The following is a 26,799-nucleotide window of genomic DNA, read 5'->3' on the forward strand; positions in this document are numbered from 1 at the left end:
AAACACTTATGTGACCCTGTTTGTTCAGAAAGTTTATTGGAAGTTTATTTTCACTATATGGTTGAGGTGAAAAAACAGGAGACTTTTTTTTTGTGCATATCTATCCCATCCTTTTTAGCAAACAGTGGACTGTACTTCTCAGTATTTTTTTTTCTAGGCTACAATACCAGCGGTTCCATGATGCTGTCTGTTGATTTCTTGCTCTCCTACTACTGCTCTGACACATTTTAACAAAGATGCAAGTATCTCAAATAATAAACAGGAAAGGTTTCAGCTCATGTATGTATTATATATGCTTAATTTTCATAGTAACCTCTGCACTCTGTTCTGGCTCAAACTCTTGTTGTTTGAGTTCCACAAGAGATTTTAACTGTGTCATATTTTTGTCTGAAATGATGGATAGTTGTTCTACCCACTGTTTTGATAATTTCACAGGAAAATGATGGTGTATGTGCTTAATTCCACTATTAGTTTTATTAAGCTCTTCATAGTAATGCTGCTGTGGCAACGAGTTCCACCAGTGAGTTTTGCATTGTATGGAAAAAAGAGTTTGCTTTTATCCGTTTTACCTCTGCTTCCTTTCAAGTTCATGGAACATTTCTCTCTACTGCCTTATGAGAGTAATTAAGAGTCCCAATTTACTTTCTCTAAACCATTCATTATTTTGAATGTCTTGATTGTGTTCATTCATCTTCTGTGTAAATTAAAATGTCCTAGTACTTTCGGTTGCTCATTGTCTTATTTTTCCTCGCACAATTTTCATTATTTTAGTAGCTCGTGTCCACGTTTTTTCTGGATCTGCTTTTTTTTTTTTATCTTGAATGCAGTACTTCAGCTGAAATTATCTCATCAGGTTATATAATGGTGCTAGGTAAAGTTAAACCACTAGTGTTAGTCATTCATCTAACCTTGTTATATTCCTCAGAAATTTGACATCACCTCCTTAAGTAATTCAGTCACCTATAAACTTGGCATCTCAACCTTCCTTGGTTTTGATCTAGATTAATAAATATATTAAACATCAGCTCCAGTACCAAATTTTATGATCGTTTACTATTAATCTTTTGAAATATATCTGCTCTTTTACCTCTTTCCCCTCACTTAGTTATTTTAATATCCTTTCTCTTTTCGGAACAGTCTAAAAGATTTCTTTTATGCACAATGTAAATTATCATTTGCTTTCTCAGTATTGATTTGACCGGTTTTAAATTCTAAAAAGTTTCAAGAAATTTGTCATAAATAATTTTAAAAGTTCTGTGTATGGTACTAGGAACTTTTAAAAACAAGTTGCCTGAGGGCCTTGGATTTTAGCCCTGCTCCTAATTTCTTGCATGTGTATTCATTGTGGAACAGCTTGGGGAGGTTTCCACAGGGTTTGTGGCAGAGGATCTGCTTCAAATCAAGTTTTGGTAAAAGAAGTTGTAGAAAGAATCAGCAAAATGAACAATAACAGATTGTCAGGACTGGGTGGTGTTTGCCCAGAAGCTCTGAAGGAACCTGAGGGGAAATGGGTGAAGCACTAACAGTGGTGTGGGCGCTTGAAGCTTATGTAGGTCCAACATGAGAGTGGATGCACTCATGGAAGAAAAACCCATTGAGAGTTATTAGGAACAAGGAGCTGTCCTTTTGCACTGGAAGCTTCTGAACCACGGTTCTCTGAAACCTTGAGAAATATTCTACAAAGTCGAAGTATCTGTTTGACCTCTGCTTGTTCGTTTCTGTGGATATCTGCTCTTGACCATGCTGTTTCTGTACAGGCATATGTCCATCCAATGCTTCCACGTGTTTAACAGCAAACAACTGTAGTACAGTCTGGGTATTTCTAAATATCACACACATCTGGCCCTTTACAAAAAGCTGTTTTAATCCAGTGCAGTTGCTTATTGCAGTCTCTTTGCGAACTGTTGTGCCACGAAGTCTAAATATGTCAAGTGTTTGTGTGCTTAATCTCAAACTGTCAGGCTAGAATAGCACAGCTCTTCTTCTAGAGGAATGGCACCTGCTCTCTTCCCTGTTTTCTTTGGAAAAAGGTTGAATACGGAATAACCTCCCAGCCAGTTGTTTCAGTGATGATAAAAATTTCACAACCCTTCTCCCTGTTTACTTAGCATCGCTGTGCCCTAGATATGACAATGTGTGCAGATCCAGGAGAAATAATGAAATCTATGGAAAGCAGGCACACAGGAGAAAAAAGACATTTTACGATGGCAGCTTTATTCCCTGCTGTTGTTGGGCTGCAAATGGGTACCAAGTTTGCAACCAAGGCTGAAAAGCATTTAAACTTTATTTACTAGACAATAAATAATAAAAAGGCTGTTCGCTGAAAGTTGAAGAAGAGAGCTGTCATTGAATTCCTGCACTGTGGCTGGTGGTTGTTGCTTTTCTGAGTGTCACTAAAATAAGCAAAGAGTTTAAAGTTTTGGAAGAAACAGGCTTTTTTTTTTTTTTTTTTTTTTTTTAGTATGGAAGCCTAATTTGTCTTCTCTGCTGAAAAGGCCTGTGGGAATAAAATAGGTCATTCTAAACAGACTGCACCTTGTTAGAGATCAGGCACAATACAACACCCTCAGTTAGATGGCAGTGGCGGAGCTGGAGAAATAGGAGGTGGCACAGCGCTCATGCATCTGTGGACAGCTGGTGCCGGCAAACCTTTGAAGCTGATGTCATCCTACATGGATCTCTGGCATTTGCGAAAATGTCAGGAAAGGATCAGGGATTTAGGAAGGGAGACATGCTCTCCAATTCTCTTTACAATTTCCTGGTTTCTCTCCTGAGAATAACTCCGTGTTCAAAAGGGTCCTCTTCCAACAAGGGTGCATCATGGGTTGAATGCCAACTCTTTCTGCAGCTTTTCAAGCTAAATGCTGTTAGGTGCCCCTTTTGCTCATTCTAGAGTCAGTCTCATTCATTCATTTGCTTAATGCCCAGTATCCACTCTGAATTGTTAAACGGCAAAGATTTGTTAGTTTGCTGTCAGGCTCATTATTCCTTGCAGGTTTCCCAGCCCCTCCTCCTCCAGCATTTGTATATCTGTGCATCTTGGCACTTTAAAGTTTTTAAATAGGCAGTGTGCAAGTTAGGAGATGATGAGAAAAAAAGTAAAGTGGGGAAATGCATGTCACGTGGTAACTGGTTGAAGTACTTTGTTTCTTTGGTAAAGCAGATAAATTCCATTGAATCCCTATTTTTCATCTTCTGTAAATTAGGTATCTCAGCTGTTTTTTTTCTTCTTTGGTTGCAGGATTTAGTATAAATGGTATCATCTGTGATCCGATATACTTCCTATGTCTTGAGTGCTTAATGGTCAAGTTAATATTGCCTGAAGAACAACAAATTTTTGTGTTTCCTGCCATTTATTTTTTCAGCTGTCATTCCAACATAACAGTAATCATCTGGATCTTGTGTTTAATTTTAATAACACTTTGCTTTCCTTTTTCCTTCTAAAGCATCTGCCTTCATTGTGAGTTCAACTAAGCAAGTTTCATTATTCGTTTCTCAAAAGTAAATTCACCTAAGGTGACTGAAGACAAGCTGGTAGCTTTGTCTACAATGCCTTTTATTGTAAAGTAACAGATACATACATACAGCACACAGTCAAAGCTTTTGCTTTAGCTACAAATATTTGTTTTGAAAAAACAAATAGACATTTGTGTAAATATTTGCCTTTGAGCTACTCTTTTTCTTTCTGGTATCGTAGACTGTAGTACATTTACCAGAATGTGAGCACCTTGTACAAAGTTTTCAGTCAGAGTATCATTTACTGTGGTCCAGCATAAATATGTGCTTTTTTCCTTCTGAGACATTAGCATGCTGAAGCATATTTAAAATGAATGTAGAACAGACTATTGCAGTGGTTAGACATTAAAATAACATAGTTACAAATTACCCTTCATTGTGATTTTGCATATTCATGGACCCACCTCATCTTCACTAGATGGCTAAGCTTTAGATCTTTTCCAAAATTTCAGTACTTCCTAATAAACAAAGGGGGGCTTTTTTCCCCCATGTCAGTGAAATAAGCATACACAGAAAATTGGCAGTGGAGCCTTTTCAGGCTTTTCTCTGGATTTTCTCCAAAGGGACCCTAGAATTCTTGGTTCACTCATCACTCCTCGCCCACTGTACCCCCCGAATATTTGCAGGGTTATTTTATAGGTGCTGCTCTGTTCTTCCTTTTTGTATTGTTTTGCCTCAGATGCCGAACTATTTTTCTGCACCATGTAATTTTCCAAAAGCACAGCTTGAATGTTTATCCAGGGGAATCATGTAAAAAATGAGTGGTTTTGAAAGGCTTTCTTTCTTTCTTCAATTTATTAATATTTGATAGACTCCTTGAATAATTGTAGCTGCCGTTTGAAATGTGCATTTATAGATGCATTGTCTTTGGAACGTTGTTACTTAAGTCTTTCCTGCTCTAGACATGGTAGGATTTCCTCTGACCTGAAGTTGCAGAGCTAGTGACATGATCATGGTATTGTGGTTTTTGGTTTTGAGTGTTCATGGTTCTTTTGACCATCATCTTGTTCACTAGTTTGGATTTCAGTCCCAAACTGCTTCCAAGATTATTTTCTTTAAACATTCAACTCATACAAAGAATGTCGCCCAGATCTCACATATTACTATTTTCGTCTTCATTGCTATAGGTTCATGTATGGAATGAAATATTTCAGATAACCTACACTTGCTGGCTTAGCTGAGCATAAGGCCTAATGCTTTCCTTTTCCAGATCATGTTCCTTAGGAGAGGAGTTTTGTCTAATCATTGAGCACTTGACAGCAATCAAGTGTTTCAGATTTTAGGGCTTGGTCTTCAACTGGTGTAAACCATCTGGGCTCTGTTGACCTCAGGATATGGCAGCAACATGCAGCCACTGAGAATCTCACCTGTTGTTTTCGAAGTCTCTGTGAACAGTTGGTCTTTACAAATAGTGTCCCCAAGAAAATGGTTTTGTTTGCCTGTTTTCATAGCAACTTGCCATTGGGTTAAATCACTGGAATCCAAAGCAGCCAACAAGTTTGGACTGATTGTTCCAAAAGAGCCCAGTTTGGGCAGCAAATACCAATGGTAAAGGCATTTCTATAGTCCTCTGCTCGGCAGACTGCTTGACCAGGCCCAGGTAGTTTAGTACTAAAACTGTGGGTGCCTGTTTGAGTATGGAAATTTCAAGGGAAGAAATCCCTTTTGATTTCTGTAAACCAAAAACATCAGCAGTCCAAGACACGATCACATGAACTTTGAAATACAAAATTGGTTTTGTATGTGTTTGATCTACATATATTGTTAATAGCAGTGAGTGTGAGAGAGAAACATCAGAGCAATAGCCCTGCTTAAAAAGGAGCTGGATATTTTAGCCTGGTAATCAAAGGAGGGAGGGAGTAAGACTGTCACCAATCTTTAGTGATGTGCAGTTTAGGTGTCTAAGCCAGGGTAGTGGTACATGAGGAGGATAGAGGAAGACCACATGCCTCCTTCTGAGGAGAACACTTCTAGAGACTAGTTCATATTAACTCTAAAACAGGAGTCTACGGCTGGAGTGCTGAATCGTCTTTTAGATCAGTATTTGACTCCTTTTGCTTTGCTTTGCTTCAGCTGGCTCTTGTGGTGGCAGTTCATATAGTGGTGGTGACAACTTTGAGGTTACCCTCTGTAGTCCTGCATTGGAGATGCAGGTCTTTTGGCAGCAGAAGCAATTACAGCCCGGCTTGCCAGTTCCGGCTGATAAGTTAGTGTAAAATCATTATCTCTGTTTGTTTAGGTGAACGACTTACATGAGAACTACAAGATCATAATACCTTATCAACACAGGACTGGGAAACTTCCAGAGACAGTAAAGTAAATCTAATTGTAGACTTTGGTGCAGAGATAGTGTCCTAGCTCTGTATGGAGGTGAACTTGAATAGTTAGTCTTTATCCTCTGCCCAAGAGCATGTTTATCATTATCATTATCATAATCTTTTCAAGGAGAAAATGAAAATTATGTTCTACATACACTAAAACGTCAAATTAACTTTTACATCTGCTACATTCAAGCCAATGTATTTCAGAACCACAACTGAAATTTTAAATGACTGTAACTCCAGCAGAACTCCATAATCTTCCTTTTGTATCAGTCAGTGACAGCTGTATAGACATTTATTGAAAGATAAATTTTGAGGCTACTTTAAACTTTCAAAACAGAGCACTATATTATTTTGATGAGGCCCTTGTTGGTAACGAGTAGACAACAAAAATGTATGGGTGTGATTTAGATAAGCATCTCAAAAATTCAGGTGTTTCACTAACCGCAATTCTTCAGCATTCACTTTCTGGTTTCTCTGTTTCTCTCACCCCCACCTGAATGCAGAAATTTTATACCAGCTGGTATGACTTGTTTTCACCCCACCATCCTTCCAGGCTCTTGCATAGCAGGACTGTTCTTATTTAAAATAACTCTTTCCGATAGAACTAGCAGGCTGTTTCCTTGCCATTTTAAGATTATTAGAGCTTTCAGATTTAACTTTTAAATTTGTCATCCCTCACATTTGTATCACAGAACTTGAAGAGTTGCATTAATGAACACATTGTTAATTGCGGTTTTGCATTTCGTGTAGATAGAGGGTAAACGCTGTTAGAACTGCTGCAATTTACAAATCCAACTATAGAATCATGGCCAAAGTTTGTTCGTTAGTAGAACCTCAGGACTCTATTCTAGCGAAATTAGGTATTGCAAATGACTGCTGGACAATACACCAAGATTTCTGTGTTAGCCTCTGTCCGATGACACCGATGTGACAGGATATGAGAGGAATATTAATGAGATCACTGTCAAGGTCCAGTGTAGTTCTGTCTTGCATAAAGTAAGAAACTCTCTTTTCTCTTGTTTAAATACAGTGGAACAGGATGAAGGGGAGAAAAAGAGGTAGCCGAGAGAAAAATTTCAGGTTTTTCAAATTTGAACATAAAGCAAATGCACCTGGTGGATTCTCATCACCCCAATGCTTAACCCCACAGTGCCCTAATTCTTTATGTTTCCTTCCAAAATAATGTCAAGGAAGGCACAGCGTTATTTGGCATTGTTGACTTCTTGGCCCTGAATGTATCGCCGTGAACAAACAAGCTTCTATGCTTTTCAAGTAATATATTTGCTTAGAGTATTTATGAAATTAACACCTCATAAAAGTTTAGCATTAGCCAAAAAGGTATCAGGCAAGGAAAATTTAAGTGTTTGGTTTCCCCCACGAGATGGCCCTTCAGTGAAATGGCATGTCACTCCATTAACTGGCTGTATTGCATTCATGTTTCTGTGTTTCTTTACAGTATTAAAATATGCAGTGAAGGAGAGATAGGGAAGGAACAGGTTTAAACAGCATTGGGCAATACTGTAGAATGTAGTAGGGAGAAAGATAAAGTAAAAAGCATTGGCAAAAAATTCTCTGTTTAATAAGAATTTACATAAGAATTGCCATTAAAGTGTTATTTCTCTACTTTGTAGAAAGCTTGCATCTTTTTCCCTAGAATTATTACTGTAGCTCTTGACTTTTTTTTTTTTTGCTGATTTTATATTTATGTTCTAGCACTGCAGCAGTTCATTACACACAGAAGTCTAATTCGTTACATAGGTGGTAGTGCCAAAAAGTCACAGAAGGTTCAAAATGATTTTTATCAACTCTCAGTGTATGTTTGAGGAAGAACAGATTGTTGTAATATTCATGCTCACAGGCATGGTGTCTTCATAAACAGTGAATCTTCAGTGTTTTCGTCCGCATGTTTATATGGTTTCTATTGTGCCTACTTTCTGCTGTTTTAAATATGGAATGCTTACTAGGCAATAACATTTTAGTGCTTCTTTCTTTAATAATTGTAACTACAAATACCATTTCTCTCTGTAACCCCCTGCTCTTTTAATAATTATGTGGTTTTCTCCATATTTTAAAATCCTCAGCCTGATTTCCATTTGGCCATGAGCAATTATTTTCAGACCTGTTCTCCACGCACACGTAAAGACCCATGTTAGCGGGTAGACTTTAGAGATGACATATCGAGCATTTGTAAACAACTGATAGTGTCTTAAAAATGTGGTCACCAAAGGTGTGGTGCCGGGTAGTATGGGCAAAAGTGGAGCCCGCAGTTTAGAAGCTCGGTTCTGGTTGTCTACGTAACCCTGGGATCCGATGTCCAATGTGAAATTGTGCCAACGCTGTCAGGAAGCCGGCTCCCGCTGTTCCTTTTCAGGATGGTATGAGTACCAGCCAGGCCTTCTCTTTCGTTGATGCTAAGGGCAGAACATACGCTGGTACCTGTCTGCCTGGCATGCCGTCAGTCACTATTTAAAATAACTGAAAGTTTGAAGATTTATGGGCTGGCTTACTGGAAGGGTGGAAACTTCTAAATCATTAAGGTCCCACTGAAACGTTTTAATGTCTCCAAGAGTCTTCCCGTACTTTTTAAATTTAAGAAGTGGCAAGAGCAGATGGTTATGGTACTCCACAAATGGCAGCCTTCAAGAGGCAAGAGCGGTTAAAACAACCTGATCCTCTCAGTTCATTATAGACTTAATGGAGGAGGCCAGTTTCAGGTCACCGCATGCACTTTTACAGTTCCTGTAGACCATTCAGCTTTACCTCGTGATCACACTTCTACAGTCAGCTTTAAGATAACAATATCATAATGGTAGTCTGACCTCTTTCCATTTCCTTGAGAAAATGATAAAATAACGACTCACCTGTGTATCCATCACCAGATCTGAAGCCTTTTGATAGGGGTACAGGAGACCTGGAGGAGATCAAATGCCTCCAAAGCTGGAATAGTGTTGGCTGACTATCTTCTTCTTAGTGACCTTCCCAGAAACCAGAGGTTAGAGTCTGGGAGGTAATTGCTGAGGCCGTTAATCCCCAGTGACATGTTTTTGAGCAGCGGCCAGACCATAGGGTGGTATTCAACAGTTGGTGTCTGCCTGCCCTCCCTGGGAGGTACTAATGAATCCTGCCAGTAAAGGGCTAATGAATTTCCTACCAACACTTCTGGGTCTGCTTCATTAGTCTCCGAAGGGAGGTCTGCCAGCGCGTTGGAGCCCTGCGCATGGCTGAGACTCATGCTGGGGGATGACACGAGGCCTATGGATGGGCTCTGCTTTGGAGACCAACTATTTGTTGAAATAATCTACAGTGTTTCCTCATGGAAGTAGTATTCTTCTGTTCAAGTAATGGAGATTTGCGAGTTTGTTACTAAAGGTGAAGGGTTGATTAGAGGGATTCCTCACCGATAGCTGCAGGGCTATGCTGTTGTGGCCACAGGTAGTCTAGCATGACACAAGCAAAGAAGAGCGCATGTGTCTTCTGGTGGCCAAGGGACAGCACCATAGCACAGCATACCAGGTGAACACTCTTGCTCTCAGTGGTGGCTTCATATCCTCTCTCTGTACCTACGACAAGTTAGTCTGGCTTTGTCTCAGTCGCTTTGGTTTGTACAGAGCTGCTCTAGCATACCAGCTTGGGCAACAAGGGGTGTTTTTGGAAGATCCGTCTGGAGCCTCTGTCTTTCCCTGACAGCATCTCCTAAAAATTTCAAAATATACTTCTAGTCTTGAAACTCTGCTATGATTTTTGGTTTTATGATCTGTGCCTTTCTCTCCAACTTAGCAGTTATTAATAGGACAGTTATGCACCATAAAATATTCAAAGCTTTATTCTCTGTACTAAAAATGTCTCCTTTCACTTAAAGCTTTTTTTTTTGCTGGCTTAATTCCATTAATTTTATCAAAGTTCACTTTTGAGTCTGGCTTATTTATTTCTCCTGCTTTCCCTGTCTTTTGAAATGTATGTTTTGTAAATCCACTTTAACCTACAGAAGAGAGAGGTTTCGGGTTAGAGATATAATCCTTTCCTAAATGACTCTATTTTATCATGGGATTGGAAGCATACTCCACTGAATAAAGAGACTCAGACAACATGGGTTGTATTCAAGGTTTCATGTGAATTAGCTCCACACAGTCTTGAGCCAGTCATTTACTTTGTTTTGCTTTGATTTCACCAAATGTAAAATATGGTTATGGCTGAAAATCAGTATACAAGAGTTAAGTATTATTATTGGCCAAGCGGTATATTAATCTGTAATCTGCAGTTTCCTGTGAAGGAGGAGGAGGACGTGATCTCAGTCTTTACTTTGGGTTCATTCCCTTTTGTAAATTCAAGTCAGACTATCAACATCAATTTCACTTTGCTTTCACAGTTTATGCTTAAAGCCATCCCCTAGCAAACATCTTGTTTTTCAGATACCTTAAGCCTACTGCAAACAAACAAATAATGGAAATTAAATAGTAATAAAGCTGTTGTTAGCTTTGTATAATAAATTTTATCTACTATTTAAATGGCAATTATTTCCAGAAACTTGGCAATTGTAGCCATACAAATGATGAAATTGATTCCAGTCACAGCCCATCTTTCTTTGGAAAGGAAATACCAGTAGTGTTTGAAAAATGGATTATTAAGAACCTTGGTTCGCTCAAGGTGGCTCATGTGTTGTATTTGCTAACACAGCATCTTGCTTGAAGAAAGTAAGTGCAGCTTTTCCCTAGCCCAGATTATTTTCTCCACAAATCTTTGGAGCAGGAAATAAAAAACAGCTAATAGTTGTGGGGCATGTGGAATTAGTTTAAGCAAAGCCGAACCCTGATCCTTCTGACCACCTCCTCTTTCCTGTGCTGTTTTGTCTATTCCTGCCTTGGAGTATGTCAACAAATTTTCTTTAAGCTCAGAAGGTGCAGGAGGGTGGAAATAGCGATTCTTTCTCTGTCTCTTTCTGTCTTTGGGGGTTTTGTGGGTTTTTTTAGGGGAATGATTTAAAACAGATGTATTTTCAAAAAAAGGTACAAGTTTGTCTTGTAAAAAGTTTGTAAAGAAAAACAGCCTCAAGACCTCTGAACGTCATCCCAGTTGAATTCTGGAGATGTCACAAAGGGCACTGTTTTTTTTACAGTGACATAATTATTTTCTCACACACGTTAATTATAAATCAAGATAACTTTACAGAGAGGGCAGAATCTGTTAAACGAAACTGAAGAGGCAAAGTGTGTATGTATTTGAAAAGCAGAAAAATATCTGCGATTTCTGTATGGCTTACTGTTCGCTTCTGCTATACGAGAAAACAGATTATTTTCATGTTTCTCCAGTACTGCAAGTATGTGTTTTACATGAAGGAATAGAGCAGGTATCTCTTTCCTGATGATGAATAAAACGCGCTGGATATATGCTGCACCTCTCAGAAGCTGTATACCTGAGGACAATAATGCTGTCATTGCCAAGGCTTCAAGAATGTAATAAATATTAAGGAAATAACTTCACAAATGACTCAGTGTTGCTGTGCAGCATTGGCTGTAGTTGATATCAGTGGTTGCGGTTATGGTCATCCTCAAAAAACAAAAATACTTCTTCATGATATGAATAATTATTAATCTTAACTGAGAACATAAGCTCTTTCACGTTGCCTGAGAAACTGGTGGTTTTGCTGTCTCTGAAGTGTTTGGTTTTTTAAATTACACTCAGTCACTGGAAGTAGTTTTGCCATCTCTGTCTGTCTCTCTCTCTTTCTCATGACTGGTTTTTTTTAGACAGTCTGTGTTCTGCAGCTAAATACTTTCAACATCTTGACAAGAAATCTTGACAACATAGTTGCAGAACCAGTGTCGCTGAAGTAACTTCAGATGATTAAATGTTAAATGATGTTTTCCTCATCCAATCTGGTTTATTAAGACAGCAAAAATGACAACAAAATAAGTGAACCAATATACTGTCTGCTAATTACGCATCAGGAGAAGAAAAGAAAGATGAAATGCAACATATGCTAATTTCTTAGGTGCTGGACTTTGGAGTCAATTACAGAGACTGTTGTATTGTGTGATTTGTGATGGCAAAACGTTGAACAACTTTTTTTATCAAATATTTTGCTAATCGTGAAATACGCTTCTTTCCATTTCTTATTTTGAGAAAACACTAATCACATTCAAACTAATTAGGGTAATATGGCATCAATCCATTGGAAATGTTGAACATAAACGTCTGACTTACGTGTAGTCTGGGAAAAAATGAAGAGAAATTGTCTTTTTTTTTTTCCATGGTGATGCTTCATTTTAATCCCATCTAACACAGCATTTTTTTGAGAGTGCTGTTGGCTCTGCTTGGATTTGATGCTGCAGCCTGTCTGGGTTCAGAGATAGAAAGCTTTTGTGGGAAAAAAGAACAGGTCATCAGAGCGGGAGCAGGCGCAGTTGAGGAATGGTCCATGGAGTGCATTGAGGTACCTGGGCAGCACCTTGTTGGGTTCTTCTAGGAGGCAAAGTCTGCTCGAGTTGGCAGAAGGAAGGGCAACCTTCGCTGATGGCAAATCTACCAAAGACCCCAGAAAACGTCTTAATGAGGGTGGTTCCTGCTTTTGAGGGACAAATGGTCACTCTGTTTCTGAAAAAAACTCCCACATTTTTAGGAGCACAAAGAATCTTGATAAATTTAACAAAAATGAAATTACGGTTAGACTTTTACATTACCATAAATTGATGGCTTTGTGAATAAAAGTCCAATAGCGTATAGAAACCTGAGTAAGTAAGAAGGTAATTAAATTACCTCCTACAATGACACCACCCCTGCGTCTTTCATTTTGTCCATGGCTGGCATTTTATATGCCTTTGGAGCCATGGGCTGCACTAATCATTGTAAAGGCAGTCGGAGTTACATCTCACATATATTTCACGCGTAGCGGCACTTGGATATTAGTAAGGAAAAAATGAGAGAGAGAGGGGGAGAGCACATGCTCACCGGCCAAGCAGAAAGGTAGAATAGATGATGATGGGGGGCATGGGTACATCTGACAGCTTCAACACATGGAGCCAGAGGGGATCGTCCGTGTAGGAGCTGAGGTGTTTCTGGTTTCTCGCTCAGTGCCTCCCACAAGGAATGTTTATCTTCCTGGTGCCTGCGTCAGTGCGAGAACCAGCATTTCGACAAACTGCCCTTACTCCACTTTTTGACTCTTACCACTTGAAAGAGCGCACAACATATGAGGTTGGCACCTTCAACATGTTTATAAACCAGAGACCTGGCTTATTGAAATACGTATTTAGAAACTAATGCAATGACAAACAAAATTGTGTGGTGCTCAGCATATACACTAAAACATACTTATTGTCAATAGGCACTGCCTGAAGGACAAGAAGATAATTTCTGATTGCCAGGTTTTACCAATTCCTTTTAGATGAATCTGTAACACGTGCACTTTTGAAACTTGACTGATGTATACACGGTCCTTTTCCTACAGTCAGAAATTCTTTTATTCAACTGCTCCTATTCTTTTCTTTAGGACAGTGAAAAGAAAGGATTTATGGATAGACTTTATGCCATCCAGGAGGTGTGTGTCAGTGTCCAGAATATCCTTGATGAAGTGGCTTCTTTCGGAGAAAGGATCAAGAAGTAAGTGCTGACACAGGTGCTGGATTGCTCTTCAATACTGGTCATATTTTTTCCAAGCTGAGGTACAAAGTGTTAGACTTTATTCTTTACTTTTTTGTGAGGGACTCCAGTTTTGGTGGATCCATTGTTGAAACTCATCTATATTTACTTTGCTTTGTGGAGGCCCTCAGTTAATGAAAATCCTGTCATGTTAATTTTGGAATTACAACAATTTGTTGTGAGGCCCGGCACTAGTTATTTAAAAGTAATAATAAAAAATGCAGCTTTGATAAAGGAAATAGGCAGAGCTGAATAGGCGTTTCAGATTTTTAGGGTGTACATATGTTCAGTTTCTGGAAGTGTTGTATTTATGTGAGTTAGCAAAACCTTTCCTTCTAGAGTATTTGTAATTCGTAACACCTAATACATGATACATAAGAACTGCGAACAAATTTAGGCCTTAAGCAAGAGCGGTTCTGCGATTTACTGCAGGAAGTTTGGTGTATTTTTGGCATGGTCAGTGAGCAGCAGCGTAAAGTTTATTATTTGAGATCAGATGGTTTCCAGAAAGACATCTTCCAGCCGTCAGCTGCAAAGCAGGGACAGGATTGACTTGGCTTTCTACCCCTCGAAAGCCGAGAGCATCTCATCCTGGCCAGATGAGAAGTTGGGAGCAGTGTCTTCGCAACCGCCTTTCCGCTGCGGGCAGAGCAGGCAGGCAGAGAGATGACCCAGGAGCCACGCCGAGTTAGAAAACCTTCACAAGAGGCTTTGCTATAAAGCAGCGCATCTTGCAGGAGAGGTAGAGCCGTGTGTTCCCTTGTTCTGGGTGTGACCTAGAAGCATAAGGCACCTATCTTGTCCACTGCTGGTGCCATCTGCAGTGCACTGGTGTTCCACACGTGTGAGACCGTAGCCTGTGCAAGGGGTATGGCCCTAAAATAAATACTGGCTTCTGGAAGTGAATTTTAGGAAATTGATGCATTGGGTGGAGACCAGCCTGCAGGAAACATGAGGATCGTCTCTCATGCTGTTCTGCCTTTATTTTTTCCTCCCGAAACGTATCAGCGATGGCAAACGTATCAGAATCAGGATGAAGAGGAGGTTGCTATTTATGTGTTTAAGAGCGAAGTCCCTAATAGGAAAGCCTGGGAAACATTCCCATGGGGACAATTCCAGGCAGGCCATGTTCACAGCGGCAGAGGGAGGCGCAAGCACATTATATTGCACGAGTTTTCCAGACAAGCAAAATGCGCCTCTCTCTGAAAGAAGTCTTTTATCAAAAGGCTGTTCGTGGAAGTTGTCTTGATGATTAAGTTTTTCTAATTGTGCATTTTGGAAGCAGGGTTTGTTCTATTATATACCAGATGAGAGCAACAGAATTTTCTAAACTGAGTGAGACCGAATCTTCCTATAAATCTTTGTAATTTGTTCCTAAAACTATAATGGGAAACCTGTACTGAATGCTGTGCTAACACAGCACATAAGGAGGTTTGCTAAGTGAGGAGCCAGTGTTCCCACACATGGTGTGTCTGTGATCCATTGCACAAAGCCGAGTCACAGGAACATGAGCAGACCCTCAACCTTCTGTTCATCCCAAATGCATGCAGAAGAGGGGAAAAGAGCAGGTGTCCCCTGAGGAGAAAGGGAGTGATCCTACACCAAGTGACACTAACATAATGTTCACTCTGGAGACATGTCAAAATTGCCAGGGAGAAAAGAAGACAAACACAGGAAGCCAGAGCTCATTATGAAAAATATGGCTAGCAATTCAGATAATTGCAATTATTCAGCCAGAGAAGCCAAAATAATGTAATCACACTGATTGGGGATGTAGCTAGTGGTAATACTTTAAAGAGTATCATCAGGCTATTTAGAGCCAAAGCCATATTTTCCTTCTGGATAAATGTCACGCAACACTTTTGACATGGTGGTGCCTTCATGGAACAGTCCCGTTGAGCCAAGCTCCCTTTAACCAGCGTTCCCATGGGACATATATAAATTGGCCGTCCGGCCTTCCTCTCTGCCCTGCACACAGAGGTTGGACAGCCACAGCACGGCTGTTCCAAGAGTCGTTAGCTTTCACTTCCTCTCTGCCCACACCTCAACCTCTGCAAAGTGAGGTGACCAGCAGTTTTTTTATCACAGTGTAGAGTTTGGGACCCTTAATGAGGACGTTTTAATCTGGGGCTTTTTGGGAAGGCAGTGTCCTGAAACTCTGATGGGATCCCAGAAGTTCTCTTCCTTTATCCATAAAGAAATAATCTTTATTTTATTTTATTTTATCTGGAAGATAAAGTTTTTCTTTGCTTTTCCTGCAATGTACTTTATCTTATGCCACTCCCTCCTTTTCTTCTTCTGTCCTTTTTGTCTTTTTTTTTTTTTTTTGCCACTCAAAGTGTTTTTATTTCCTTCCTTCATCCAGTGCTGTTGCAGTATCCCTGTCTTCAGGACTGACTGTTCTGCCCCCTCCTTTTCCCTAACCCTCTCCTTCTTAGGTGCATGGATGAGTTTCCAGCTTTGCATACCCACACACTTGCCTTTTCCTGAATGTACCCCCCAAGGCAGAAGGGCACCTGGACAAGGAGTGCATGTATACGTCAGGCAGAGGTGAAGGTCCCTGCTCAGCCTTTAACTGCTTGCGCTGTCCTTGTGGTAGAGCAGGGAGGAGATAAAGCCTTAGCGGTACTCTTCTGACTGTTGTATCCTACCTCTGCACTGGTGTTGAAGAAGGGAATCTGTGTTGCCTGTGCGACTGTATTTGGGGAGTAAGGAACTGCGTGTGTTACGTGCCTGATGCTGAAATTGGGGCCAGGCACTCACACTTCCGAAAAGCGGAGCAATGCTTCCTCTGGAAGATGTGCACAGCTGGGCCGGGAGAGGTGCCGTTCAGCAGGCGAGGGGGTGAAGCCAGGACCTCCTCTCATTTCCACTGGGAGTGGGTCCAAGCCCAAGCTCGCCCTGATGTCCAGCATCCATGCATTCATTTGTAGTTTCAGTTTGTTCTCACTGATGGAAGCTGGCACTTCTCCCCCTGTCCGGCCCATTATTTGTTCTTCTATTGGCTTTGTCGGGTGACCACGGTTCTGACTTTTGTTGATTTTTCTTTTAGTACGTTCAACTGGACTGTCCCATTCCTGAGCTGGCTGGCAATTGTTGCCCTCTCTGTGTTCACCATCATCCTGTATTTCATTCCACTGAGATACATTGTCCTTGTCTGGGGTAAGTAAAGCCTTTTTTAACTGTCTGTGCCACTTAGAAAAAACTGGTTTTTAAGGGATGACTTACATTGTCAGTACTTTTCTGTATTTATGGTCATGAAGCTGCCCCATGATGGAAACAGACAGGTTAGTTAAAAATCACAACTGCGTAAAGATTTAGGCCCACCTGCAAAATGCATTTTTCTTGGCTGGCATTCTAGACTTCATCATACTATAAACATGTAGCCATGAGGATTCTTCATATATCAAAGTGTAGCTTTGTCTAGATATTACTCTGATTTATTTTCACCACTTATACACAAACAGAGGCATTTCAATCTATATAGTGCATTTAGGACAATATGCCTTTTTTACTGCAGTACTTTATCTTGCGAAAGCGTATGTAAACATAGCAAGAAGAAACCTGTTTAAAGGGTCACCTTTAGTCGGACAGAAAGGTATACGTGGTATTTGGCTAGTTGATAATGAACAGAAACCGGGGGGGGACACAGGGGGGTGGGATTGTGATTGATCCAAGCTTTCACTGCTCGTCCTTATTTTTATTCTTTATACTGATTTTAAAGAGCTACCGTTACCACATCTGTTGTAAATAATGCTCCAAGCATTCATTTGAACATTTTTTATACGTCTTACACCACCAGCAGCTGTACCCTTATTCAGTAGTGCAGACTTGTGAAGAGCACTGTCTCAATTAAATCTGTGGCTAGATTTTCTTTCTGAAGAAAAGAATAACAATCTTGACTTTGTAAAAACTTCTGAACTCAGGAGACAACATAAAGTCATTGAACTGACTCCAAAGAATATATTTGTTACGTATCAGTCAGTATTAGTAATATTCTTACAGAGACTTCACAAATAAATGTAGCAGAATCTACAAAATGAAGAAGAACCAATATGGAGGATTTGAACAAAAATTTTTTTTTATGGAACTAAAAGAAGCAAGCATCTTTTCCTGTCTTGGAATTTCGTTTATTCCCCACATACCCTATGTCATTTGGGTGCAACCCGAACTCTGAGTTTGTTCCTAATGTTTCATTCTTCCTAGTGCATGCAAGACGGTAGGCCTCTTGTTACTGAAGCTTGAAGGACTTGGTCTATGTCCTTTTTCTGTTGTTTTTCAGACAGATCTGGCGTCTTGTACGCTTGCTTTCATACAGCCCCTTGATTTCATGCAAGAACCTGAGCTTATAATACCCCTCCCAGACCCACAAAACTATACAGTCAGCACTGTTGTTTGAAAAGCTCCTGACACGTACCCCTGTGATACCCCAGGAGGGGTCACACTCCCCCAGAAATGTCTCTGTTTCGGGTACTGCAGAGCCTCGACTCCCAAACTGGAGTCCATGGCTCCCAAACCATGGATGGATGACATAAGCACAAATTGTTGTAAAGGCACCTTGCTCTCTTTTCCTCCATCTCTTCCCTCCCTGCCCCCAAGTTATCTATATCTAGATACAGCTTCAAGCACCTTTGTTCACCAGAGGTTTCAGGTCCACATTTTTCTCCTGCATTTCAGTGTAGGTGGCTTCTCGTTCAGCGGGTGTCTGGGGATCCCTTCTTTAGGGCCCTATATCTCTTGCATTGTGCCAGGAGACCAGACAGGTACTGCATAGCCGCAGCTCCAGCAGTCCAGACCTCCTCGGTGTGAAACGCGTGGGCACAGAGCCATGGTGCGCTGCGTGTAGCTTTGAGCAGCCGTCCCTTCAAAAAATGCAGTATTCCAAACACATGCCTGTTTTATCCATTACTGTGTGTTTCTAGCCTCCCCCGTGTATATACATTTCTTCATCTCATTTGTCCATCCTGCACTTGGAAGCAAATGACCTCTGTTGTCTGACTTTTGTCCATAGAAAGTTTGAGCTGGTCTGTAGCAGCATCTGCCCATTCTGTTCTCTGGGAAGGCAGGGGTTTTTAAGTGAAAATTCCTCCATGTTACGGCTGGTCTTTTGTATAGCTGTCTTTCTTCTGTGCATCCACAGGGACTGCCTCTTTCAGCCTGCCCTGGCAAGAAATTCTCACTTCTTTCCTTCCTGGCCATGTTTCTCCCCATGGAGACTACTGGTCCTTGAACATGTCGTGTGTTAGCCATGGTGGAGCAGGAACCACCTCTGCACTCTAATCTCATTCGCAAGAGTGCAGAGTCCTGGCAACTGCTGCAGCTGTTTAGGTGGAAAAGAGTATGAAGAAAAATATTTTAATCAGAAAATTTTCAAGCTTTTGGAAAAGACCTAATCCCCTTGTTGTATTTTACTTCTGCTGTAGCCTCCCATCTCATCTGTTCAGCGCTTTTCTTTTCTTGAGCCTTGACCATGATTTATTCATGCATTTACTTTCACAGGGTGACCGGTTCTTTTCTTTATCAGATGTGACAAGGTGAGACCATATGAACTCCTGAATTCACCCGTGGGTGGTCCAGCAGCCATGTGCAATGAACAGTGGGGTAGACCTTGAATTTCTCAGTCACTTGCTGATGCAAAGGATCTCCTTAAACAAAGGTGTTTGAATCTCAGAGATTCTTCTTCAACACGCACTGTTCCATCACCAGATAAAGGGATGGCAGCATCTCCTATCTACACTGCCTAACTCAGAATTCATGCAGTGGGAGGCTGTGGGTGTTATCGAGACTGCAGCTTGCACACTCCATCCCGAAGCTTCATGCCCTTGCTAAAGCTTTCTGAAAGGCCTGGGCACCAAAGACTTCGTGGAAGATAAACTGTATTATCTTATCTCTGATACAGCCTGGATAAATTACACAGAAAGGCACATTTTTAATGCTGTCCCAGCTTTCTCCCGCTCACATGAGAGTCTGTGCAGTTTGTACCGTTCCTGCCCATGTTTTAGACATGTGTTCCCAGGGCCCACGAACGAGGTTCTCACATGAAAAGCGTATGAATCTGACCCAATATGTAATGATAAGAAAATGAGTCTACTTTAAAAGCCTGCTTTCTGCTTAGTTTGGGGAGGATTTTCTTGGTGCTTCTGAACAGTAATTGTCATTAGGCATTGTAAGACCATGATGTCTAAGGCAGACATTGAATCCCTTCTCTGCACTGCCATCAGCTCGTCTGTGTCTGTCGTTCCCAGACAGAGGTTTGTGTAAACTCCTCCTAAAGCCTTCATGTGATGCAGACTTCACTGCTTCCCGTATGCTTCACCATCCTTAGCGTTAGGAAGATTTTCCTTGTGTCTAAACTGAGTCTTCTGTCCTGCAATTAAGCCCATTACTGCTCATCCTCTCCGCTGCAGAAATGGAGTACACTTTATTCCTCTCCTTTTTGCAAGCTCCACATAATAACCACTGTTTCTGTTACTTTCAAAAAAAAGTATTGGAGGAATTTGAGAATGTCCCTAGAACTTTTGCATTTTGAAGCAGAGGGAACCACAGCAGCAGATTCTGACTTTTAGAGCCTGAGTTTACAGTTCATTCATTCATTAATTCAGTGCTAATGTCAGACTTTGAAATGGATCCTAAAATCTTTTTTAGAACTTTGCAAAAAATATATTTTTTTTAAAAATTATGATAGTAACATCTGAATTTTCACTTTTGCAGGCATCAATAAATTTACAAAGAAGCTTCGAAGCCCGTATGCAATTGATAACAACGAGCTACTTGACTTTCTATCCAGAGTTCCTTCAGATGTGCAAGTGGTGTGTATATTTTTTAAATTGTCCTTGCGGTAGTTAATTTGATATGTGGCATCAAGAATTTCTGGGTTTTTTAAACAAATTTTAAAATTCAGCTTTACATTCTTTGGCACAAAGAAATTGCAAACTCAAGCTGGGGATACTCCATGAACCTTAAGGAGGCTGCTAGGCTTGTTTGCAGTGAGGAATTAGCTACTACCTCGGTTGTGCCTTGGAGGGGCAGTCAGTAAAACGACAAGTATTTGGGAGGTGGTAGCAGGTGCTAGAGTTTGTATTAAGCAGCCTCCAGCACCGTGTGAATCTGATTGGGATAAGGCACTGTGTAGGAAATGTTGGAGCCGAGGCTGTCAGGACATGCAGAGAGGGAATAGGAAGGTCGAATGATGCAAGGAGCTGTACCGATGCGGAGTCCGCGGCGGGCAGCTTTGCCCAGTGTCTTGTGACACCGCTCTGAGAGCACTTCAGCCTTTCCTTCCCTGGGGTGAAAGTTTCTGCTGTGGCCACAGTTCAGCTGTGCTCATAAACTCCTTTAAAAATAAACTGGCTATGAATTACAAGTTTTCGTAATGCAGTACACAATCTCTTGAGAAGGTGCAAGCCTTAAGATAATGTCAGGCACATAAATCACCTCCAGTATCACAAAGATTATATACTTTCCGTATTTCTAGGTAGCGGTTTCAGTTCAGAGCTAGTATAAATAGGAGATAGAGGTGCACGTACCCACTCTGAATCTGATCGCCTCTGTGGTAGGCCTTTGAAAATAAGCAAGTTTTTAAGAAACATTGCAAAGAATATTCATCCAATTCATTAAAGAGGACACTGTTTATTCCGTGTTAGAGCTCATGGAGAAAACAAAAAAAGTAGCCTTCTTAAAGTTTACATCAGCAGACAGTGTTACTTCCTGGCAGGATTTTCCTAATGCTGTTTTTCCTTCTTGCTCTAGACCTATCCTTCTGTTGTTGTTGAATCACAGCTGCAGATGCCATGTAGTTTGCAGGGGATAGTTTTCTTTTTCTTTCTTTTTTCGCCTTGGGAAAAAAATAGAAATCTTTCTTTTTCTAGCAAGCGCCACCTGACTGGTTTCTTTCTGAACGTTGTGTTTAAACAGGTGCAATACCATGAACTGAAACAAGATCCCAGTCACAGCCCGAGCAAGAGGAAGAAAAACAATCCTGGCTAGCCAGCTTCACGTGTTGAGGAGACTAGCATCTGCTGGGGGAAGATAAAAGAAAAAGCCTACAGCCTAAGCAGCGTTTCCTTTCTCTAAGCTTTTTATTTATTTTGCCTTTTTATCTTTATGGGGAGTTTTTGTAAATACTGTAAAAAGGCATTTCTCATTGAAGATATATTTCACACTGTAAAGGCACATTTGACGAAGGTTTCAAGTAGAGTTTTTGCCGTTTGAAAGCCTTGTTAGAAACAGCATAACACATTAAAGGAATGGATCTAAAATGGTAAATATGCACTGCTGCTTGATGGTCAGAGATACCTGAAATACTCAAATCATGCCGACTAAATCTACAAAAGCTGTAAATTTAAATCTGACTCAAAAATACAGTCAGATTTTATTTGTGAGCATTAATATTTTTATCCAGTAAGTCACCATTACGATTTTCTATGTTTTATACATTTCAAGAGAAATACAATGTAGTGGAGCCTACTGCACTTAAGTTTTAGATTTTTTTGAACTCCAGACCCTGATGTTAACTCCTGGTGCAACATTTCCCTGTGCAGTAGGGCTGCTTATAAGATAATGAGAAACACCAAGTGCAAATCACTTTCTGGAGCTCCCAAAAGAAGTTCCTGCCGTTTTTATCATTCCATTATAAGACCTAAAAATCTCTGTCTCTCTCAAAATACTGCCAGGTTTGTAACTGATTGCCTATCTGATTTTTCTATATGTACCAGTAATCTTCATTTGTACTACATAGTTTAGTGAATGAAGTTCATAGTTCTGCTGTAATGGAAATACTATCAAACTAACTCCATATTGCTTTGGGTGTCATGCTATGAACACCTTTTGTGCACATAACTATTTTAATATGGAAATCCTGCAGAAAATGTTTTTGCTTACAAATCACAAGATCATATTAATACGCTTTATGATATAACACATTACCTGTTACCGATGTGAAATATAGTGTAGAGGAGAAACTGCAGTTGTGGTAAAACTGATATACCGGTTTTATTTCCTTAGCTAATAATGTAGTCAGTTCTTCTGATACGATTGTGCCCTACTGCATGGAAACTGCATTATTTTATAAATTACATGGAACATAGACAAGAAACGTTTACATTTCAAATGTCTTAGTGGCCACTGCATAACGAGTACTTGGGGATATATTCTGACAGCTGCATGTAGACTTCCACGCTCAGCTCCCCACCTAGTGAGCAGAGACTTCATTCCTAAGGGACTACCTGTGCACAGCTCTTAGTCGTAGCTCCCGGTGACATTAAAGGGGATTTTTGCCCAGGGGAGAACGGCAGGACTGCATCCTCAGGGGAGCTGTTCCTGTGGTCCTCTCTGGGTTACCTCTCATTGGTTGCAATTGCTGATAAAGTTATATTGCACTACTCTAACAATACTTTTTGAAAAGACTATTTAGAAATACTTTGCAAGCAAATGTATATATATTTGTCTAAAGAGTTATATGTTAGCTGCATTGCTCATGAAAGATCATCCTGGATTTGTTTATTTTACAGATACGTTGATAGACGGTTTCTGATGTGGCGGTTATTTTGATCTTTCTGTTTGTATGTTTGAAAGAATGCCAGTCAAATGACAGTTCTGCAGAAAGTCTTGGACCTAAATATGCTCTTGTTACATCATGACTTTAAAAGAATTTATTTGCGAAGCTTGTGTAACCACCTTTTCGCTGTATGGTGCCTGAAGAGCAACATACTATTGATGAAGTCAGAATCACTGATGAGCCTAGTTTGTTTAAAAAAAGCCAAACTTTAAACTTGACAATGTGCGAATGTTTGTTGCCAGTTGTCAGTTTTGCAGAGTTCTTTGATACACTGCAAGCCTTGTATGTTGCCCATCGGTCTGCGTGCGATTTCCTGTTGCGGGTTTTTTTCTGTACTCAATTTCAAATGCCTACTTTGATGGTAACGTCTCAGTTAGTTAGTTACACACACTTACAGCATTAAACACAGTTTTAAGCATCTCTCTACTAGGTGTTAGGAAGTGTCTTTCTTTGCAGTCCTATGCTGTCGTTTTCCCGTCAGTCGTGTGAAGGGCAAGCGAATGAAAACATCGTATTTCTGTGTGCAGGATTTAAGTATTTTAAGCCCCAAAACATATAAGTGGAGGGGGCTGCGGGAGGAAAACATCTGTTTGTTGAAAATTGGTGAACTGCTTTTAATGCCTCCATCACTCAAAATTGATCTCACTGAAAATATAACGCACAGAGGCAAGGCTAAGAATGCATATCGATTAGATATGATTCTCCTGCCACAACAGGACATTTTAAAATCACATGTTAAAATAATTTGTCAGTGAACCCATTTTCACTATTTGCCGTTTGTCTACTCTGCTTTGTGTGGGGGGCCTCTGTAGAGAATCAGTCCTGCCTTATGCTGTAAATATTTCAACGTATCTGCCATTTCCAGACTGGTTCTGAAGTCAATTTCTAACCTGTTAGATTTGCCGGGTTTTATTCCTAAGCAACTTGTCTGTTGTTCATAAACAATCACAAAAGAATGATGCGTCTCATGATCATGAAACTCCTTCTGCTCTCGGAAAATAAAATTTAACAACTTTATTTGGGTCCAGTGAAGTTTAATTGGGGTCCACACTTAAAGTAGGTGTCAGAGTGCTCAGGATCCATCGAGGCTAATTGTCTGAGAGGTTCCAGTTACATTTCTGCTGATGACTCACAGTGCAGAGCTTGCTTACCCTGTTTTTACAGTTGTTCCTCTTTGTAGTAATGAACAACCAAGTGTTTTTCATAATAGCAGTGAGCTTTAACTCGAAGACCTACTGTACTGTAACTTAGCATTTTAAATCCAAGTGGAATAAACCCCAAGTTTTTTCTATTGCAATTAAAACAACAGTGGAATAATGAGAAAGTAATTAAGCAGGCTGCATACAGTATATCTGCTGATGTGGGCCCTAAGAGCATAGGCTCTACCAACAAGAGGAAGAGCTGCTGGACCCGCCAGCAAATGTACTACATGATGCTGCAGTATTTCATTCGAGGATAGCCCAAGAGCACAAAGTGAAGGAGAGAAAGGAAAAATTACTTCTCTCATCCGCACTAGATCACACACCCGCCACACAAAGCGTAATAAAACCTTTGCAGCTCTCTGCCCAGCAGCCAGGGATCCCTGCCTCCCGGGAGAAGGGCAGCTTCCACCCGTGCCTCCTTTCCTTGCTCGGCTGCACGAGTCTTGCTGACAGCCAGATACAAACTTCTTTCCATTTCTGAGCCTGCGTCTCTTTTGAGGGCAAATTTTTTCCTCCCAACTGGGCTAATTTCCAGATCGCTGTGCAGCTGCTTCTATTAAAGACAGCTTATCTCCCCACCCCCCCACCAAAACCAGTATTGCAAATTTTCCGTAAATACCTCCTCCTCCAGAATTTTTCTGAAATCTTGCAAAAGCAAAAAACCAAAACTTTTTACATCAAACACAGTTGCAATTATAGCTATTTTTCAGTGTGGAACACCGGATTTCCATTGCTTTCTGCCTCATTAAGGTACAGCATAAAAGGAGTGTAGCTTCTGACTCTCAAAGAGGAAATTCAGCAACTCCCAGATAAAATGCAAACTTGAGACATCAACCTAGAAAAATGTGAAGGCTTTAACAAAGCATACTGTTGTCTACTCTCTCGCTTAGAGAGCTGGGTGAAACGCAAGTAGTTGAAAGGGTCATGCAATTGGTGAATCAGTTAAGGGCGAAGCAGAAGGAATGAGGGTGAGGAGCAGCCTGGAGAAGCGCATTTAGACCCAGAGAGAGACATTCACAAGGCGAATGTCGCACATTTGAGGCGATGCTCTCCCTCTGCACTTGGTAGAGAAAGCAAAGATCCTTCGTACGAGAAGACTAGTGTTGCTGTCCTAAACCACCTTTAGCTCTCCGTATTTCTCCACATCGCAAATACGTCGAGCTGCTTCAGTGGGCTAGACTTGGCCTTTGTTGTGAATACTACGCGACTTCCCTTAAGAGCAGCCTCTCTCTCAGGAAAAGGGGAAAAAAAAAAGTTAGGTAGCACAGCTGCTGCCAGCGATGGAAGATGTGAGCAAGTGCAGGTCAGGTCATCAGATGAGGAGGCTGGATACTTCTTGCTGCAAGAGGCATTAGAAGTTTTCTGCTTCTTCTGTGTCTTAGTAATCAGTCAAGAGAAGGGTTGTTCTCATAAACTAAGGATTTTAGATATTAATTAAAAAAAAAAATCCATAAGCTATCATTGTGCAAAAAATGAAATTAATCTTAAACTACCCATTGCACAGGACATTGTACCTGTGGATAATTTCTTTTTTCTCTGTAAGAATTTAATGCTCAAACAAAGTCAGATTTAGCCATAGTTCGAACAGGACAAATTCCCCATCAATGAATCTTGAGTGTCCAACTTAAATTTCTGAAAGTTTGAAATTGAGTTCTTTTACCAAAGGGGCCAAAAAGAGTATAACCATGTTTTTCTCCTCATCAGCCTTAGTACTGAATGGAATTTAAATGTCAGAAAGTTTTTTATGGTTCAGGTTGCACAATATAGAAGCCTGAAACCCTTAGTTATGAGTGAGTCATAGGGTAATAAATATTTTCCCATTTTATTATAATCAAAAGAAACTCAAAACTGCTTTTCTCACTCGACTTTACTTAAATTACAGCAGGTGATTAAAGGAAACCCTAAAATGTTGATCGTTGATACATATTTTGATTAAAGAGTGCTGATTAATATTTTCTGGAATAATTTAATAAGTCAATATTGCCTGACCTACTTTACCCTGAAATGAAGACACATTCCTAAAAGTTTACTTTTTGCATAGTTGCACATGCTCTTTTTTTAGGCATGTCACAAAAACCCCAAAGCCTTTTAGATCCACACCTGATGAAGAAAGATCCCCAGTCAAAAGTAGTAAAGAACAGTCAAACACATTGAATGACTACACAAAACCATGGTCAAATTTGTAGGGAGTGTTAAGCACTGGGGAGCTGCACGGAAGAGAACAAGGGCTGCAACTCAGGATCTTCCCATCTTTACTTAGCGCATGCCATTGCGATTGCCACAAGTACCAGAATTTTGAAAATATCAAACAAATATCTTGTCGTATCACGCCATGCCTAGATACTACTGGAAAAAAAGGAAAGTGGTTTAAAACTAACTTGTAGCGGTGGTAGTTTAACACAGCTGGAACGCTTTCCGGCAGAAGCTCCTCAGTTGATGCTGACCCATTTTAATCTGCATGGCAGGTCCCATCATAGGCTGCTCTGAGCCTCTACCACCATCTCACCGAAAGGTAACTGAAAAAGGGCTTGGCTTTTTGGTGAACTGGGTGCTGAGAAATCTCTTT

At 40.4% G+C, this 26,799-nt stretch overlaps 1 protein-coding gene across 2 annotated transcripts in view; it reads left to right on the forward strand.

The window, feature by feature from the left end:
- The window catches only part of MCTP1 (multiple C2 and transmembrane domain containing 1), a 285,660-nt gene extending 262,203 nt beyond the window's left edge, over nucleotides 1-23,457 (forward strand). For both annotated transcript variants that reach the window (XM_050912970.1, XM_050912971.1), the window contains 4 exons: nucleotides 13,327-13,436; nucleotides 16,528-16,637; nucleotides 20,187-20,284; nucleotides 21,390-23,457. In XM_050912970.1, the coding sequence (XP_050768927.1) occupies nucleotides 13,327-13,436; nucleotides 16,528-16,637; nucleotides 20,187-20,284; nucleotides 21,390-21,461 (390 nt within the window). In that variant the 3' untranslated portion in view covers nucleotides 21,462-23,457. The remainder of the gene's footprint in view (nucleotides 1-13,326; nucleotides 13,437-16,527; nucleotides 16,638-20,186; nucleotides 20,285-21,389) is intronic.
- Nucleotides 23,458-26,799: the final 3,342 nt, after the last annotated feature.

This window comes from Gymnogyps californianus, chromosome Z (assembly GCF_018139145.2).
Source record: "Gymnogyps californianus isolate 813 chromosome Z, ASM1813914v2, whole genome shotgun sequence".
NCBI classification, from domain to species: Eukaryota; Metazoa; Chordata; class Aves; order Accipitriformes; family Cathartidae; genus Gymnogyps; species Gymnogyps californianus.